General features: G+C 36.8%; 1 protein-coding gene across 5 annotated transcripts in view; it reads right to left on the bottom strand.

Moving 5' to 3' along the window:
* Window positions 1-1,222: 1,222 nt before the first annotated feature.
* Window positions 1,223-20,169, bottom strand: part of LOC120777681 (myb-like protein Q) — a 128,110-nt gene continuing 109,163 nt past the window's right edge. For all 5 annotated transcript variants that reach the window (XM_040109149.1, XM_040109151.1, XM_040109150.1 and 2 more), the window contains 5 exons: window positions 19,384-19,528; window positions 16,227-16,645; window positions 14,478-14,633; window positions 13,730-13,936; window positions 1,223-4,637 (listed from right to left, as the gene is read on the bottom strand). In XM_040109149.1, coding sequence (XP_039965083.1) covers window positions 3,459-4,637; window positions 13,730-13,936; window positions 14,478-14,633; window positions 16,227-16,645; window positions 19,384-19,528 — 2,106 coding nt within the window. In that variant the 3' untranslated portion in view covers window positions 1,223-3,458. The remainder of the gene's footprint in view (window positions 4,638-13,729; window positions 13,937-14,477; window positions 14,634-16,226; window positions 16,646-19,383; window positions 19,529-20,169) is intronic.

The following is a 20,169-nucleotide window of genomic DNA, read 5'->3' as shown; positions in this document are numbered from 1 at the left end:
TTAGATTTATTTCTTAACTTGCAACTACATAATTTTGCTTTAGTTTTTTTCTTATTTTGGCGTTATTTTAAATTTGCTGCTTTTGGATTTATTTGTTTTGCTTATATTAATTTAATTAGCTTAGTGTTGTTAGTGTTTCATTTGTTTATGTATAGGCTTGCTCGCAAAAATATTTACTTCTTTTTTAGTTGTTTTGTGCATTTTATTATTATTTTTTAGTTTTTTAGTTGCTTTTCCACTTAAAAATAATATTATTTTCTTTCATCTTTTTTCCATTTTTTTCAATTAATGTTTATACATCTTCGCTTAGCACTTATGTTTTTATATAAATTTTCGAATTATCACGTACACACATGTGTAACAAAATACAGTTATTTGTGTATTTGTAGTAAATTAGCTTATTTTCATATTCACCCAACCGATTTCTGCTTTCATTCTATATATATTCAGATCCAACAATGAATCATTTCCTCATTTTGCGCTTAATTCATGAAAAAACATGAGCACATTCTGTTGCATGTCGCGGGAGAGCGCATATACTCGAAATGCTTCTGTATATATAACATAAGAGGTGTGTTCAAAATATTACGGGAGTTTTCTGAAAAAAAAAAAAAAAATCTTCGTTTGAATTAATGTTGCCGCCTTCAAATAGTGCCCGTCCGATATTATGCATTTATGATAGAGCTTTTCCAATCGTAGAAACACTTTGGGATAGTCTTCAGCTGTTCAGCGATTTTCATCTATCGTGTGAAACGACGGCCCTTTAAGGTTCTCTTTAATTTTGAAAATAGAAAAAGTCACACGGCGCCAAGTCTGACTGTATAGAGGCTGTGGCATCGTTACAGTATTGGTTTTGGACAAGAATTTACGAACAAGCAACGTAGTGTGATTATTTTTTGATCAGCGTTTATGATCACAAAAAACTACAATATCCGAGTTGAAAACCAACCTTTTTAGAGACTTAAATGTATTATTTCAAAGTTTCGCTCATATTCATGTCTCTTTCTCTCTCTCTCTCTTTCACTCTCTCTCTCTCTGTCTTTAAAGGCCTCTCCATTTACATAGAGATAAAAAGGCACCCGGAAATTGTAATGGAATTCACCGGGTAAATTATAATAATTATAAATTATAATACAAAAAATATTATTATGCCAAATATGAGCGCGATCTGTTAACCAGTTAGTTTACAGCAGCTGCTTAAGTCGGTACTCCTTTGTAGTGCGATGTAATTTTTACAATGGAAAAAAATATCGAGCCAAGAAATTACCTCAAATTTTGCATTTCTAACCAAATTTCGATTGTGGAAACCTTGCAAATGTTGGAAAGGTCTTACGGTGATTCAGTTTTATCAAAAACACAAACCTACGAGGTGTACAAAACCTTCAAAGACGGTCAAAAGATCGTTGAAGTCATGCCACGCTCTGGACAACTTTTGACCTCTTCAATTGATGAAAGTAATAAAAAATAAAGGATATGTTACTTGAAAATCGTTTGGCAAATGTTAAAGAGATGGCAAGGAAGCTCGACATCACTCGCGAGTTCATTCGAATGATTTTGTTGGATGTTTTGGGTATGAAACGCATTCTTGCTCGACTCGTGCCGATAAAGCTGAATTTTTTTCAAAAAGAGTACAGTAAACAGGTCTCTTTGGATATGCTTGATGGTGCGAATTCCAATCTCACGTTCATGGAGAGCATTAAAACTGCTGATGAGACATGGGTTTCTGAGTTCGACGTGTAAACAAGTCAACAATCTGCGGAATTGAATCCGTCTTCAGTCGATCGAAGATGTAAAACAAAGTTTGCTAAAGGAGCAGAGAGCCATCCTGAAAAGTGCTTATGGAAGGTGGTTCGGGGAAAGGTAAAATCGTTGGCATAAGCGTATTACATCTGGTGGGGATTAAGTTTAGGGCAGAAAAGTAAATAATGATGAATAATTAAATATTTTGTGTTTTATTTACAATTTCCGGAATCTTTTTTTGTCACAATGTATAACGCGGAAGAAAATTGCCATAATATTACTCATAAGTTAAAAGAAAAAAGTACATATAATTTTCTATAAATGTAATTTGTATAAAAAAACTCACAGTTAGCAGTTAAGATATGTAAGTTTCTGTTTTTGGTGGAGGATATGTTTCTTATTGAGGTCGAATGAAGAATATAATAACAGACTGTGTAAGAAGGAAACGGAAGTGGAAAGAAAAAGTTGGTGACTAAAGTTTGTGATATTTTTTACCAAAACTCAAAACTCGCTGAGTATTCACAAGTCTAAGATGGAAACTAATTCCATCACTCATTTAAGATATGCTCAACATATTCGATGCTGACGGGGTTGCATAGTCCTAGAACTAGATTTTATTTCAGATGTTTTAGTTCGCTAAATGGAATGTGTGCTGAGCTGATAGATGTCAGATTTATATCCGTGTTCATGACATTAATATTACCACTAGAACGACACTGTGGCTTTTTGGCTTATGGATATTTTGGTAACCCTCTATCAATTTGCTGTGTAATCTCCGAAATTCCCGCTTTCCACAATTTTTTTATAATAAATATATATGTCGTTCTACAACACAAAACGAACTTCATAAAACACTGAAAGTTTAAAACAGAAAAAGAGGTGACAAAGAACAGATGTAAACTTAACGCTGAGCACACGGCTTACTTCTCGCTCTTTTTTCTGTGATTTCGTCAATTTATTTGCTTTGGTGTTCGGTTGTGTTGTCTGTCCGTTGTTGCGACAACTTTTACACGATAACTTGTTCCCTTTCGTTTTACTTCTCTCTCTTTTCCAAAACTGTTTGTTATTATTGTTGCTGCAACTGGGTTTTTACACTTTTTCCGAAAAAAATTGCATGACATTTTTTTGGTGAGGCGCGGGAAATTAAAAATTTATTTGCTTTGTGATATGCGAAAATTGCAACGGTTGTTGCCGGTCGCTTTGAGTGTTCATCCGCCGGTGCGTCGCTGTATCACAGTCTGTCTGTCTGTCGGTATGCGTTCTTTGCTCGCTTTATCCTGCCAATGCACTCTACTAACTCACCGGTTGTTGGCTGGTGCGTGCTGTTGCTGCTTTTGTTGCCCCTTCGTCCTTTATGTGCCTTTCGTTCGATATTCGTGTCACATACACACCCACATACAAACGCTCCCATATTTCATTGCTTATTTGTTGTTGTTGTTTTTTCATTCATCTGCTGTAAAGAGTCTCCAGCACTTTTTGCTTGCAACGCGTCGCATAATTTTGTTGTTTTTACACCGGTTTATCAGTTTGCCGCCGCAATTTATTTATGAAGTGCCCACTTGTGTGCCCATCGTAAGCACACCACCAGCTACATCCCTCGCCGTTATTGTCCCGCTGTGGCTGCGTCGTTTCGCTCCCTGGTTGGCCTTTTTCCTCTTGCCGCGTCCTTTGCGTGGCGGCCACCGTTGACGGTGCATTTGTGGTGCTCGTCTGCGTTGTTATGTGCTGCGTTGGCGTAGCTCGTGCAACTCCGGTTGTTGTTGTTGGTGCTGCTGTTCGCCCAGCTGTTCCAGCCAAAGATGTTGCTGCAGCTGGGGCTGCGAATGCGTCTCCTGCTGTTGATGATGCTGCTGATGGTGCAGATGATGTTGGTGTTGATGCTGATGGTGATGGTGATGGTGATGATGCTGACGATGGTTCGGTTGGTGGTGATGATGTGTGTAATGTGGTGACCAATGTGCGTCTGGCTCTGTTGGCACTGTAAACTGCCGCCGCTGATAATGCAAATTTTTCTCAAACTTCCACTGCATCAGTTGTTGATCTTCTTGTTGTTGCTCCTCTCGAAGTGCGTTCTGTTGCTCTACATCGCGCTCGTTCGGCTTTTCGACGCGCTTACTCTGAATAACGGCACTATTATCGTCGCTTCCATCGTCGTCACGGCTATAAAAACCAAAACCGGCAACAGCTTTACTTTTATTCGGTCCAGCAACACTTTCCGCACCTCGCATATTGTCATTGTTGTTGCTGTTGAGTTCACTTTTCGCACGCTTGCTGTCAATTGTGTCCATATTGCCGCCCTCCCCACCCTGTCCCTCTGCATAGTTGCTGTTAATGTCATTGCTATTGTTGTTATTGTTCGCATCGTCTCTCTGGCCGCTTTTTTCCACTGGATTGCTGCGGTGTGGCGGCAACATGGCCGGATACGGTATAATGTCTGGTTGCAGTTCACCCGACGAGGACAATAAATGCCCTTGTTGGGGGGTTTCTTCCTCTTCCTGCTGTTTCTTTTGTTGCTGTAGTTTCTCTTGTTGTTGTTGTTGTACATAGCGATTATCACTGTCATTGTCCGTCGCAACGTTTTGCTCGTCGCTGTTTGCCATGTTTCCCATGTTATTGCCACCGCCACTTATGTTGGCATTGTTATTCTTGTTGTTGCTCTTGTTATTGCCATTATTGTTGTTGCTGTTGTACGCATAGTCATTGTTATTGCGTGCCGTTTCACTGATAATATTTGTCGCCACAGTTTTATTATTTTTGCGGTCACTAAGAGTGGCACTTGCGCGCCAGCTATTAACGGTATTTCTGTTGCTGCTGCTGCCTTGTTGTGCGCTTTTGTGGCTATTGCTGGTGCCATTGTGCATTGTTGTCGTGTATTTGTGCAGGTTGTTGCAATTTTCCTATTCAACCGAATTGTGGCAACAATGGGCGGCAATGAAGAGAAGAAGAGAAGAAAGAGAGAATAGACAGTTAAAATTGTGTTTGCCATTGTGTTTAATTTCAGCAGCGAGTAATCGAAAAAAGGAGAATAACATTTTTATAGCTTCAATCGGCTAAATCGACTAAATAATTTTCGTCAGCAAATACAATCGAATATATATGTCTGTGTGTACATATATACGTATATGTGTACTTATATCAGTGGGTTCTAATATGTACGTGCTCTATTTGGCTTTTTCTGTCATTAATATTAATCATAAAAATTGATTGGCCGTAAAATTTGAGACTAGGCGGGAAGAATAGGAAGTCCAAAGCGCTTTATAGTCTTGTTTTTTGCTATAAGCATTTGTCCTTCTTGTTTTTAAGTATTAAAGGGGTAAAGGACTTGCCATTTTATGACTTTTGAAACCAGTTCGCTGCTGACTGGATTCGTAAATAATATTGTTTGACTCAAATATTGATAATTGTTGTCAATTGCAAAGGCTTCTTTTGACACGCCGCGTTGAAATTCTAAATTTTTTTTGTCATGGAATTCGTTATGCTTCTATACATATATATATAAAATCTAAAAGACTATCGATATTGTATATAATTTTTAGCTGGCAAAAAATAATAAGACTTTTTAATTTAAATTTTGCGCTAAAACCCATTTGTTGAATATCGGAAGGATCAGTAAAAACCATTTTGAAAGATCGATTGGGCCTTAGAAAGTTGGAAAAATGATTGGTTCCAAAATCACTCAAGTTTTTCGGAAAAGAGAATCTCGTTAACAATTGCGAAACAATGCTCTTCGGTTATCAGGATGTCATGAAACTAACGATGAGTCGAAGTCGCAAAAAGACGTCAAAACCGGTTAAAAATCAAGGTTGAGTTGACAGGTTTGGGTAATGCACTCCGAATTCCTTCCGACCGGCCAAAATGTCAAAAAAGATAATGCACCGTCCCATACTGCATTGAGTCTTCGTGAGTTTTTCACCAAATTTGACTTCTGGCTATTCAGCAAACTCAATCGCCCGCTTTAGGGAAACCGTCTCCAAGTTCTAAGTTAAGATTTTAACGAAGAGTCGTATTTTTTTATTTTAGATGATTTTATAAGAAGTTATCTTGCCAATGCAGACCAATCTGTTTTACGACGGATCTCTGGAAATGGCGTCCCAATGGCCGAGTTCAAAATATTTTTTCCAAAAATTTCAGAATTTCTTTGTTAATAATGTATGATACATAGTAACAATATAAAATTCAAATAAAATATTTAATTTTTTATATGTAAAAACATTGTTGAAAAAATGTTGTTTTTTATCCGAGGCAACCCATGTAACCCCATTACAACTGTTTCGAGGATTGGAAGAAAATGTTGGCACAAGTGTATTGGGGCCAAGGGGGATTATTTTAAGGGTGATGATTTTAAAATTATGACAAAGTCTTACTATTTTTACTCATAGTATCTACTTATTAATTATTCCTTAGATTTTTGACACACGCTAGTGAAGAATATATATACTATTGTATTTTTAACAGTGCTCCGCTATGGGATTGAGAACAGACATGATATTCAAAGTATCGAGAGAAAATATATTTGGCATACGGTAGGTGGAAGTGGACTTTTAAAAATGCAATTAAGAATTGTAGTACAGTAGAGGCCCGATAATCTGGATCAATTAAAACCGGCCCCTATCCGGAATATAAGGACATCCGGATTACCAAAGACATATCAGAACTATGTGTTATGAAAAAATATTTATAAATTTCTGTTTGTTTGTTATAACAAATAATACACATGTTCCAAAAAAACAAAAAAAAAACTTAAACCAATAAAGCATTAAAGCGAATATAGTGAATAATAAACATGTGATCCGGACTAGAGAATACGGATAGAGAATGTCGGTCCGGATTACAAGGGACATAATAGAAATTTTGAGTTTTTTAACCCTGTCTGCATTACAGTGGAATCCGGATTAGGCCATGTCCGGATTAGCGGGCCTCTACTGTAATCTGACTTCTTAGGAAAGTCTTACTTTTTTGTCATATTTTGTATTGTTGATTAGATTGGCTGTCATTAATATTAACAAAGTTTTTTCAGCAGAATACGATCATACTAATAATCTACTAGGTACTTTCTAAAAAAAATGCGAAGTTCCAATTAAGCTGTCGATTCGTACCATTGTTGAACTTATTTAAATTTAGTTTCTGGTGTACACTTATAGTGGATACATTATCTACCAACACACCTTCACCTTTACAAATAAGCAGACTCTTACAATTTGACAGCGTCAATCAATCAAGACTGAGACGTTCAGAAGAATCTTTGCAGTGATAAATTCAACAACATTTGTGGTAAGGTTAACCGAATCTTTTAATTACATTTACCAGTGCATTACAATACATTTTCATTAAGACCAGGTTTGGCTTTGTATATGTGTACGTTCCTAATTGTGCGCATATTAAGAAGATTATATCACCTGCATTAAATTGAACTTGTGAGTATTTGCAAAACAAACTTTGACTGAATTAGAATTGAAAACTCAACATGTTGTTACACGTAAGAGTAATCGCAAATGATCCTCAAAATTAATATTAATTACTTCCGTACTGTCTGCATGCTGATAACATTCCGCACACATGCAAATGTACATTTGAGTGTTGGTGTGCGTATATTCAATCAAAATCCAGATTTACTAATTTGCATGCACATTTGTTTGCTCTGACTTGATGAGAACACATACACACATATATACATATGTATGTATGTACATATGTATGTGGTGCAACCACATGACTCTCCACACTTTGAAATCCTGTTAATTTAGTTATCTTCGGAGTGATTAGCAGTCGAATTATGCAGCTCATAAATCTGTGGGATTTTGCAAATTAGCAACATTTTGTAATTTGCAACGGATCAACTAATGAATGACAGCAGATTTACAATTTCCTGAAACGCTCTCGCCTTTGCCGTCTGCTCATATGCAGTGAACGTGCCACTCATATAAATGTGTACAAATACAAAACTGTATTAAATTTGCAATAAGTTGTGTCTGTGTGTGGTGAGAGCTGAGATATTTACATATAATCATACACAATAACAAAGAAGCGCATAAATTTTGACCTTTGGGCTTCTATTCATTCGAGTATTTTTGTAAGCATCCAAGTGCTGAACATAATTTGAGATTCGATGTTAGGGATTATTACATAGAAGTCTTCCGAAGAAGTATACCCCTCGTAATATTTCGGCAACAGAGAATAAAAACAAATATTATTCACCGAAAATCGATGTATTGTTTTTCAAAATATTCTCCATTTAGATCTACACACTTTGGCATGCGTTTGAATCAATTGTCGAAGACTGTTGAGACTCTGATTGAAGTATCTCCGAAACATGCGTTCTGAATGCATTAACCGCTTCTCGAAAAACGTTGACCTCTGTGCTTATTTTTTAAAAATGAGAATAAAAAGAAGTCGTTCGATGCCACGTAAAGATGAGTCATAGTGGCTGACTCTTCAAATCGATGTTTTGTATGCTCAAAAATGCACTTCTTTTAGTCGATATATGAGAGCTCTCATTGTCGTGGTGAAAAGTGATCCGGCTCGACAAAGAAATGGTTGTGTATACTCTAAATGTATGGTTGCGACATGCCCAGTATTTCCAAATAAAAAATAGGCAACCATTGGGTTGGAAGTGCTTCGTGTGCGAACAACTGTCGTCGACTGCTATTAATTTTTGGGCTTCGAAGCACCGTCCCTTTTTTTAGCATTTCTGTTTACCAATCGACAATAGCCTTGTTTTGAGTGATTGACTTACTGCCTGGGATCCTGCGTGGACAATAGTTTTTTATAGTCAAATGTTTTTGCAACATTGAATTTACGCTGGTCCGATTAATACCTATAGTTGTCTCTATCTCAGCATAGGTCACGTGCCGATTATGCAATATTAGTTTGTACACAGCATCAAAAGTTTCCGGAACAACAACAACTGATTTTGAACGACTTTCACGAAATTCGTTTTGATGTGGCCTACGATCTCGATTGCATTCACTATACCATCGAAAATTGAATAATAAATTGAATTAAGTTCATCTATGCATTGTTGCTGAGATAATCCATAATGCGTAAAAAAGTCGCACCAAAATGTTCGCGATTTAATTCCCTGGTTTGTTCAGAAGAATATTTTAGGTTACTGTGAACAGCACAAATAGCGCTCGTCCGTCAAAGCGTTCTGAGTGTGTATAACATGGAAAATGTCTAACTATAAGATAAACTTGTGAGTCGCCAAATTGCAACACTAAGGCTGCCAGATCACAAAATATAAAAGGCAACATATGCACATATGTATACTGAGTGAACTATGTTCTGACTAATATATTTTATATCCTCAGCTAGGACTCAGGTAGTCCTAAGTAGTTAAGAGCATAGCAGTCCGAAAATATTTCTGAACTAATATTTAACTAATCCGCAACTAGTTCTATGTTGCTTTATATAAAATTTTGGACCTTATATAGTCACAAAAATAAAGAAAATCAAATTCTTCAGAAAAAGCCTGTGCAATGTGACTAACTAAATTTGTGTAATATTCCCATTAATATTTGACTGGAATAAACATACAAGTATGAGCGTTTGTTTATTAAATATTATTGGTTGTGCAATTAATTTCACTTTCACCAGAATATTTTGAAAGCTTGATGAGCTTAGTTGCAAATAAAGGTGAATAACTGGTTCTTGCCAATTATTACTTGTAGAAAATTGCTTTTGTCTTTCTGTGTTTGCACATTTGAAGAGAATTTTTGCTGGAATTTGCGAGAGCAATACATTCCTGGAATATTATAATGAAGACGTAATTTGTTTTGAAATTGATTATCAATTTATTGTTATACGTTCATATACATACATACGTTTTCGTAAGTATTAATAAGGAAATGGTGTGTACAAATTTCGTCTCCTTTTGGAAGTAATCACATCACACATTGATATATATTCAGCATGAGGTCAACTGGAAGGTTCTTATATGGAATTACTCACATTCCGTTTTACACCGTTTGTGGGATTAAACAACAGTATGTACGTAGGTATTTAGGTTTACTAATTTTTCTTAAGATTTCTTATATACTCTCCACTATATATGTTATAAAGTCAACCTAAATAACGAAAACTATTATAATAAGTTCACTAAGAACTAATTCAATACATTTTTTCCACTTACTTGCATTTAAATATATCAAAAACTAACCGATATTTTCGCTGTAATGTTAGGCATAGCCACTGAGGTCATAATACTGGCTGGCAACTTCAAAATAATCAAATATGGTAGTCGGATTCCGTTAATTTTTGGTTAAAAGTTGGCGTGTATTAGAAGCACTTTTTGTGATAAGTTGTATTCCAATATCTTCACTGATTTTTGGAATAAAGGAATCTGATGGAATTTGAAATTGTTTTATGTGGAAATTAAACCTGATTCGATCCGATCCGAGTTCGATTCCGTAAATTTTCTAACCAAATACCACATTTCAAAGTATAAATTTAATAAAGCGGCATCTATAAATCAATTTAGACAAAAAAGCATTTCGGTAGGTTTTTCGAAGGCCCTCTGCTTTCCAATGCCAGCGATTATGGCTGCTATTGCCCACCAAAACAAACATATCTATCACTTAAATCAATGTATTATGTGTATGTTTGTCTGCGCTTTTCAATTTACTGATGACTCTTCTCTGGGCTTTCACAAATGTTTATTCATTCATTTACAAACTGCTTCTTAGCAATTTCCTTAACGTTTTGCCTCTTCTCCTTCGTTGCTATTGCTTTCAGTATAGCGAGCAGTTTAAGTAAGTACGTCTGTATAGTACGTAACATCCTTGAGTGTGGCCTCATATCCTCCTTTATTCAAGCATTGTAACGGAAATTGTTTTCACTTGTCATTTTAATCGCATTTACTTGACCCTCTCTTATGCAAGCAATGCTTTCTCCTTGGAAATTCCTCCATCCATACGCGTCCATTCAATTGAACTTTCAACATTTCCATACAATACCTTGAATTGCTCTAAACAATGCGAAATTGTATTGCTTTTGCCGATTTGCCGATTTGTGTTTGAATTGATGAGATTTTCATTTTACTTGCCTGCTTTTCTAATAAGTATGGCAAGGGATTTTTTACCGTTATTCCTTTTTTTGTTGTGGTTATTTGTTTTTCATGCATTTTTGTTGTTTCCTTTTTTATCTCATTTTAATTTTATTGCTGTTGCCAAGATTGAATTTTTACAAAGGCAGCAAGCCTTTGTCCTCGCAAAGCCTTAACGGTACTGCCTAAGTTTCGTCAGTCGCCACGAAGACCCTAAAAGAGCCGGCGAACATGTGGTTAGAGGTCTGAGAAAGTGATTTTTATGAGGTTCTTATAAACCACTGCTGTCGCTCACATACATACACATTTATATATACTACACAATCATTCATATGCATATTAATCTGCACTTTCTAGTGGGTGTAGACGGTCATTTTATTTATGTTGGCAATTTTTTATTGAGGTTTCATTGATCTTGTGGCAATTTGTTTTATGTGTTTCTTTTCAGTGTTCCTTCTTTTTATTAAAATTTATTATGCTTAATCAAGAATGTTCCAACGGTCATTTCTAGTTGCTGTTGTTGCTTCGTTTAATGTCGTAGTGTTCGTATGTCTTCAACCTGTTTTCATAATTTTGCGATTTTTATGCTTTTTACGGAATTTTAATGTGCAATAAATATGGCAATTAAGCTGCGGTGATGTCATTGTATGGTCCTTTTATGGAGCATTTGGTGTAATGCTGTTTTTAATGTTGCAAATTAATCTTAATAACAAATTTCAATCGGTTTGAGACTACATGTTTATTAGTGGGATATTGCTGTTAGTGATTGCTCTATTCTTACCTGAATCACTGGTGTTTGACGAAGCTAATGTCCTTAGTTATGCTTAAAATGGAGGCTGTCGCTTAAGAAAGACTAACTGTTCTAGGGGATGACAATAGTTATTTGACTCAGATTTCCCTTAATCCTGTTCCTCAGATATTACTGAATCCTGCAATTACACTATGTGGCAAAGTGACCTTTACGATGTAAGCTTCCGAAATCGAAATTCATATACCTTCGAAACTAAGAAATAGAAATATGGCAGAATCTACATTTTCCGGTTACTTCATTGATGTTGAACATTTCTCGACCACGTTCATGAGACAGATGATATATATTTTTTGAGGACCCAACTGTTATTTTATATAATTGTCATACAAGTTTAGAACTAACTTAAACAGCGAGACCCTATAATATATATACATACTTCTTCTTCTTCTTCTTTACTAGCATAGACACCGCTTACGCAATTATAGCGGAGTTAACAACAGTGCGCCAGTCGTTTCTTCTTTCTGCTACGCGGCGCCAATTGGATATTCCAAGCGAAAATATATATAAATACTACTGTGATCAAATTGAAAGGTGAATTTTGTCCATTTCATCTCCTTCAAAGCAATTCCCCTCCCAACACACTTATGCCAACGAATTTTCCAGTCATCATAGCACTTGGAAAAATCCTCCGTCGTGATGGTCATTCCGCCTTCTTCGATACAGCTTCTATATCCTCAATTGAGTCAAAACGGTGTCCTCGGAATGGTCATCTGAATTTGCTGAATAGCCAGAAGTTACACGTAAGTAAATCAGGCGAATGTGATGGTTGCGGAACGATATTAGTTGAAAATGTGGAGAAATGATCACGGCTAACCAATGCGGTATGAGATGGTCCATTATCGCACTTCTTTGTTCCATAAATTCAGACATTGTGAAAATTGAAGAATTTTCTTTTAGAACCTCACAAATGACTCGTATATCAAATACTAAGTAATATTTTGACGTGAAATTTGGAATAGATGCCACTAACAGTACTACCAACTTACAGAAAAAAATACCGATTAGAAAAACACGCGAAGTATAAATTAAAAATTCACTTTTAAATTTAATCACAGTAGTTTATAATTGATCAGCATTTCATTTTCTTCCCAAGACGCTACTTATTTGACAGAACCGCAATATCGAACCACTATGGCATATAGCTATCAAACAAACGATCAAAATAAGGTACGTGTAAGGAAAACTATTCTTATTTGACGAGGTATCTTCAAAAAAATTTGGCATGGAATTTGGACATTTGGAATCTCCATAGAAACTATTCAGATCAGATCACTAAAGCATATGGTGGCCATACAAAGTGAACGATCGGAAACAAGTGTTTGTATGTAAATGTTTTATATGACAAAAGTGACTTCCCGAAACTCGGCGGAGATTATTGTACAAGGCAATCCTAATTGTACAATCTCTGAATTTTTTTTTACGCATTTAGCTGTCAAACAAACACACGATCTTTTTATACCTTTCCATGTAACAAATTTATACGGAATGAATTCGTTAAGGGTATTAGGTCTAGTCGACAGCAACGTTAATCTCGGAACTCACAAAAGTTAAGTTTTCTAAAACATGATCTCTGTGATATGATTTGTCTATGTGCAACCCTTTGAATGAGTTCACAATATATAATATATTTCTCAAAATAGCGTTAGTTCTACGATACCAAAGATAGATAACGTTGATCTTTACAATAAAGAAAAGTCTAACATGCTCTTCTAAAACCGCGAATAAGAGTCGTATGGAATATTTTCAGAGATGAAGCTTTTTGGACTAATTTTGAAGTGATGACTTCATCTGCGATGGTTCTAAACTCTAATTAATATATAACTTTAAGTTAGTAATACAATACGTTTTATGCAATATTAAAAACATCAAAAGGAATTTCACCAAATTGAGGGAGAAAACATTTTCCAAAATTAATTACTGATATCTTGACCATAAATTTATATAGAATTTTAGTTCAAAATTTGTAAGAAAGCATGACTCTGGATATTTCATTTTACTATATCACTCAGCTGCTACGAGTATTAAATTGCCTAAAATGGTCGATATAGCCAACTGAAGAACTCACTAGCGAATTTTGTGAAATCAAATCCAAAAGAAATGTGTATAAAAGGACACTGCTTGTCACATTTTCTACTCACATATTTGCCGCACTCGCACTTTAGAATCCATTCGACTGCAATGAATTTATTTTCGATTTGTATTTGATGTGATTGCAGGAATTCCTGATCGATTGGCTCCAGCGACACAGTGTCCCAGAGTTGCAGTGGCGCTCGCCCTTTCGGCGGCTGCTGTTGTTCGGCAATGCTGATGGGATCCTCAGCGTTCAATGGACACAGCAGTTCCACCTGTGAAAGCGAATAAAGCAAAAGCGATTTTATTTTTTTAATGTTTTATTAAAAGTTGGTTGTAAATTTTTGCAAAGGAAAGTTTTTCACTTTGTGCGCCCCTAATGGCTAAGAGCAAATGCAAATGCATTACGTAATGAATTGATTGCTAAAGTTTTAGAGCCAATGTGTGTTTATGTAGGTGGAAGTTGTTTTTGTTTTTTCCTGTAGTTTCAGTAAAAATCATCGACTATATTAATGAACATTATTTAGACGAGTATTTAATTTGAAAAGTTTGGTTAGACAGTTTGTTTTTTATACCATCTAGCAATGCTAATGGTAATGACTTTTGTTGTGCTCCACCGTTTTATGAAGTTCATATATGGCGCTTTTAAAAAATTAGTCTACCTAATGATAATTTAATTTCATTTATGTATAAATGAGTGCCATTAGGTTCTTCAAACTCTTGTTGCAGTTCTATTGAACATTCAAGATTGCTAGCAAGCAGTTGAGAACCCCTGGCACATTATAAAATCAAGCATAGTTAAATGTGTTTTCATACCTGTATAGTTGTTGAGACCGATGGCCGACAGCATTTGCCAGAATGCTGATGACAAAGTCCACATAGCTTCGGTCGATAAAGCTTTCGTGAAATACAAACGCCCAAACGTATGCGTGCCGGTCCGAGGCGCTGTAAGCTGCGGCACTCGTGTCCTTTCTGTGAATCAAAGTTTTTAAGTAATTTAATTCGAAATTTCTGAAAACTTTTAAATTATTCATTCATATTTGGAGTTCTTGATAATAATTGAAAGAACTTCTGGCTCCTGGCAAAATGGAATGGTAAGTTTTCTCTAAGACCCTATAAATAAGCGAAAAAGTTCCAGTGTGACTATGTTATCTCGCATTTGACACGGTAATGGCTGGTGAGTTAAGGTCAAGACTGCTTCTGTCTCCTTGAAACCCTGACCGGCCTTGGTTATCGTGGTAAATGTCGGTTAAGGGGATTCCCTTTTTGAGTTGGCCAGCTCTGAGCACTTTGCTGTATAAGGGCAATCTTTCTTAACAGAGGTAACCTTAAGACCATTACAGTGGATTACCTTCCGCGTAATGGATAAGGGCAACGAATGAGGACCCTTAAAACATAAATCATTACAATGAAACGGACGTGAGTAGAATTTGGTTCAAACCGATCTCAAAAACTGACAATGTTCTGGGTGAGTCATTGAATGGGGCACCGAAATCGTCCTCCGTTAAAGATAGTAAAAAACCCTTTGGAAATCTCGGCTACTGCAAGTGGATGGTAAACCAGTGGGAGTCGGGAGAAACGAAGAAACTCACAATGTAAGTAGGGATGATATGCGAGGCGGAATCGCTATCACGAAGAGGGGAGCTTCTGCTAGGTTCATGAGTGTTCGGGACCTTTGGCAATATCTGCGGTACGGGAAGGAAGCACGGGACGGCAGCAAAAATGCTGAAGTTTTTACAGGGAATTTTATTTAGAGACGAAGGAAAAATACTTTCAGCTTAAAAATACTAATTTACTTTAAAGCTATTTTTTAGAAGAAAAAAACCGGAAACGCAAGACTACAACAGACAAGACGTGACAGCTTAAACCACTCTCTTTTCGCAGAGGGATAAACTTAATTCCTGCAGAGAGAGAATATAAAACTTTCATCAAAGCTTAAAGCACACAAACATATACAAATATACATATGTATGTATACATAAGTCTAAAGCCATCCAAAGAACCTAGTAAATATACATATATCTGTGTGCAAATATGTTTGCTGGTAATAAAGTGGAAAGATTTTGAGATTTTTAAGCTGTTGGTGAGTGGCAAGTAGAACAATGACACGCTGCAGCCGAGGCGCACTGCTGTGCCGAGATTAATGCGGAAGCGGAAGTGCTCGTAAACATATAATAAATGTATGTTTGTAAGTATGTAAGTACTATTTGTCTCTTTTCGGTTAAGTTGAGAAATTCAATTGTCTGCTTTGGGTCGTTAGTTTGCGGTTTCCTTTGTTATTCTTATTATTGTTGTTGTTTGTTTGTTTGAATTTGCAAGTTTAGTTATAAATTAAAAAAAAAAAACAAATAAATAAAAAACTAGGGAACAGGGGGAAAGTTGAAAACAAATAAGCGAAAGTTTGAAACACTGGCGACTAATGCAGATTATATAAAGAAACCACAAAAAATAAAAATATATATTATTTACTTTTTTTATGGCTAATAAAATTGTTTTTTATGGTTGCAACACTTTTTGAAAGCAAACTAATCAAAGCCACTTCCAGCTCATTGTTTCGCAACTTACGCGTATTCGATGCTGCTCATGCGCCGCGAACAATGTGGCATGGTAATCTGTTATATCCTTAATGTCCTTAGGCTCACTTACAACTAAATTGTTTGCCACATTATGGCTAATTAATTGTTTTTGTTGCTGTTGCTGCTCTGCGTGCGCATGCTTTGGCGGCAGTTGTTGTTGCTGCTGTTGTGCTGTGGCTTTTTGCACCAACTGCTGCGCCTCTTGTGGCGGTAGTAAATAGTTTTTGTTGTTGTTGATGTTGCCATTGTTATTGTCCTGATCACATTTGCGATTTTCACACAATCGCAAGCTGCTCAATTGCCGGCAGCCAGCGTTCGTGCTGGCGAAGCGCGTCGAAATGCCAAGGCCACAGGGCTGCGAGCACGGCGTCCACGGGCTGGTCGAGGCATTGTGGCAGGTGGCGTATACTGCAAAGAAATATGCAAAAACAAAAATTGAAATAGCAACAAAATGAGTCTTTAAGTACAATGTAATTAAATTTAATTTAGTCATTAAGCGGCAGCGTAGGAAGGCTCACTGTTTAACTAGCATTTTGCAGCATACAAGTTTATGAGTACCAGGTTTATACTAGGTAAGCTAGATGTCATTTAGGGAGCGATTTTATTAGGTTTATTATAATTTTGCTGAGGGCTTGATTAGTTCTGCTATTCGGACCCTCGAAACTATTTAAGGAATGATTCTTTCTCATTTTAGAGCTTGTAAAAAATCTAGCTGAGGTCAGTTGCGTGCTGGTAAGTGTCTTTGCTTTGTCGGATCGGGACGAGAGGGAATTCCATAAGAAAATGTGCAAGAGCACCTTAGGAAAGATCGTATGCTTTCTACTCACACAACCCTCGAAAGGATTGCCGGACGGTTATTGGCCTCTTGACAGTCCACAACCTATTGGCGGTACATGCGTGCCAGATGGCTATAAGTAAGGACAATACATGCAGAATGTTCAAAGAAATAGGCATGAGAGAGACGCTGTAACACCCCCAATGCCTCTGTCCAGCACTATCTAGAACTTGTCTTAAGTTGAGATTATAGAATAAAATACACTTCCAAGCTCTATTTGACCAATCCAATGTACTGAGTGATAATGTATTCTCCTAGAAATTATTTTTAAGAATTCGATAGTTCTAAATACTCTTGAAATCTTCTGAGTTTATTATAATATTTCCATACACACTGTCGTTTGGGCAAACGAACATTTTTATCTAACACTGAAAATTACATTATGTGCTACCTTCCATATATCTACGACCTTATGCTCTATAACCGAATGCAGCATAAATTCCATGTCCAAAATTTATCTTTATCAGGACCATTAAGCAATGCCGCAAGTTGGTCAAAGTAAGACCCCTTTTAAAAAATTTAAAACGTCACATTCTAAGTGGCAAGCAAAGAAGCTATTGACCATGCACTTCACAACCATATTTCACTGTTATGCCTTTAATAATTCCTACTTCTTTCGTTTCTTTCCTACTTTTATCACAAGGCAATGTTTCATTGCCTTATCCTTGCATGAGTAATTACGTCTCCTTTATCATTGTCTCGGCCATCCTACACACGCTCACCCACTACCACACACGGGCACTGCCAACGTGAGCCGCTTTGTCTTGCCGAAAATTGCTTGCATGTGCCTTGTGCTCATAAATATTTCTTGTTAATTCGCCTTAAAAATCATTAAGTTTCACAGCCGCAGGCACTGCCACAGCCAGAGCCCTGGCACTTTGGTCAACATGCCGCCCATCCGACTGTGGCCGGCCAGTAGCCTGCCTCAAGCTGTCGGCTACGCTGCTGTGTTTCTGTTGCGCCCACAATGGGAAATGCCTTGGCGTTTACTTAGCCAATGGTCATGGCAAATGAATATTACCAGACTGCAGACAAGGCTGAGTACGTTCTTCTCGCTGTCCCTCTTGTTTCTTTTATTTGTACAAGTGCGTTTGCTTGCCGAAAAGCCGGAGCACGACGCAAAGGCACGTGCCGCGTTGAATGTAATCACCACTTATGTAAGTAAATATGATTTATACTGTGAGAAATTGTTAAATATCGCCAAAACTGATTAGTGGGAAATGACAGAAATAGGCACTATAATACTTGGTGAGGTACTACGTATATGTGAAGACTGTGTTTGGTGAGGTTTTGGAAGAAGGTGTGCCTATACATACAAGTAAGTTTGATAAGAGGCTAATATCACCAAGTTCAAAAAAAGGTGGATAATATTTCTCGAATTTGCTATTAATATGTTCTCTTTTTTCAATAAGTAACTATATAAGATATGCAGTTCTGTTAAAAGTGCTGAAGTTGACTAAATTTAAAGTACACATGTTTTTCCGGGAATTTATAGACTTAAGGACTTTAATGCAAAAAACATTGCCTAGCCTTTTCAAGACTGAAGCTAAAACATCTCGGCAGTCATATATTATACGAACCAAGGAGAGATAGCCGAAACTGATATTAGCCGTCTCAGGAAGTTTGTAAGACGCTTAAAGAGTTTTGTCGAGTTTTAAGGGTTTTTATAATTATTATAGGGGAGGTTTAGGCATAACAATGGTTCGGGCTATCCTAGGCTATTCGGGTCAGGTCGCTGTTGGAGATTGTAATAGAGTCCTTCTTTTAACCTTACCTAACCTATGCTAAAATATTGCTTAAAGTAAACAATAAAGTCCGGTCTCTATTATATTTACGGAGCTATTTTCACTTTTCTTACACCTGGTGAAAGTTTTCTAAGACATTATTCTGAGAATTTACTCATTGATATACATATGGCCAATAATATGAACACTGCTTTAGCAATTTTGATTAAAAAGTTTTTTTAAGAAAAATTGTTAAAGCTGTCTTGAGGTTTGTTGGGATCAATTTCGTTTTTTGATGTTCCTGAATTGGTTTTCGCTTTGTTTCTTGCTTGTATAAATTACCGGTTTAAAATATGCGTATACTCGTATAACATTTAAAATACTTTTTTCTGCATATAGCTGACTATCTGAACCTCGAATATAAAGTTTATGGCGAATTCGTCAGTTATTCCTCTCTGCTTGTCAAAACAAACTTATTTCATTGCTTCCATTTTAAAAACAGATTAATTTTCAAACACAGCTAAAGAGCATTTTTACAGTGTACCACCTTCCATGAACATTGCCTTCACAGTCCACAAAGTTCTTACCATCAGCTGTGGGATTCTCACACAGCCACATTTTGCAGCAGTGTCCCGGCACCTCCACCAGGCGAGGCGATCTGCAGGAAATCGTGTCCTCCGGCGCTGGCAATTGCTCCTTCGGACAGAGCGACGAGCAGGCATGACGTCCGTTCTGCAAAAGTGGAAAACAACGGAAGCTCTTAAAGTCTGCAGACGAACGAAAGCAATTGCAGGATGTACAACAAAGAGAAATAATAATAATAAGGAAACACAATAATTATCTCACGCAGGCAGTAATGAGAAAATAGTGAAATGTTGAAAAAGCGCAGTGGAAAAAAGAGCCAAGAACCAAGGTTACGAGTGCGGGTAATGCATGTAACAAGGGATAGTCAAATAAATAAATTCTCTTTGCGCTGAAACAAAGAAATTTCGCAATGGACGCGCGCACAAAAGCAACGTATGGATTTCTGTACGAGTGTGTGCGTGAGTATGTTTTTTGTGTAATGCGAAAAAATGGAAAATAAGTCGGGTATGACGCGTAAGTAGGAAATTTACAACAAAAATATAAATTCTGTATTGCCAGCGGGGGGTTAAAGTCACCAGAGAATTAAGAGGAAAGTGCGGTGGCTGCCACTAACGCAAATTAACAGACAATGCAAACAGCTTCGGCAAACTAAATAACGAATTGCGTAAAAGCGGGTAAACATATGGGAACTGCAATAAGTGCGTTTGGTTGTGCGCTTAATACGTAAAAATTGCATAATAAATAATTTAATGTGAACGGGAAGGCGTTAACGACATTTCAGTTGCGTG

The sequence above is a fragment of the Bactrocera tryoni genome, chromosome 5 (genome assembly GCF_016617805.1).
Source record: "Bactrocera tryoni isolate S06 chromosome 5, CSIRO_BtryS06_freeze2, whole genome shotgun sequence".
In the NCBI taxonomy this organism is placed as follows: domain Eukaryota; kingdom Metazoa; phylum Arthropoda; class Insecta; order Diptera; family Tephritidae; genus Bactrocera; species Bactrocera tryoni.
This window is presented reverse-complemented; position numbering and strand designations above follow the sequence as displayed.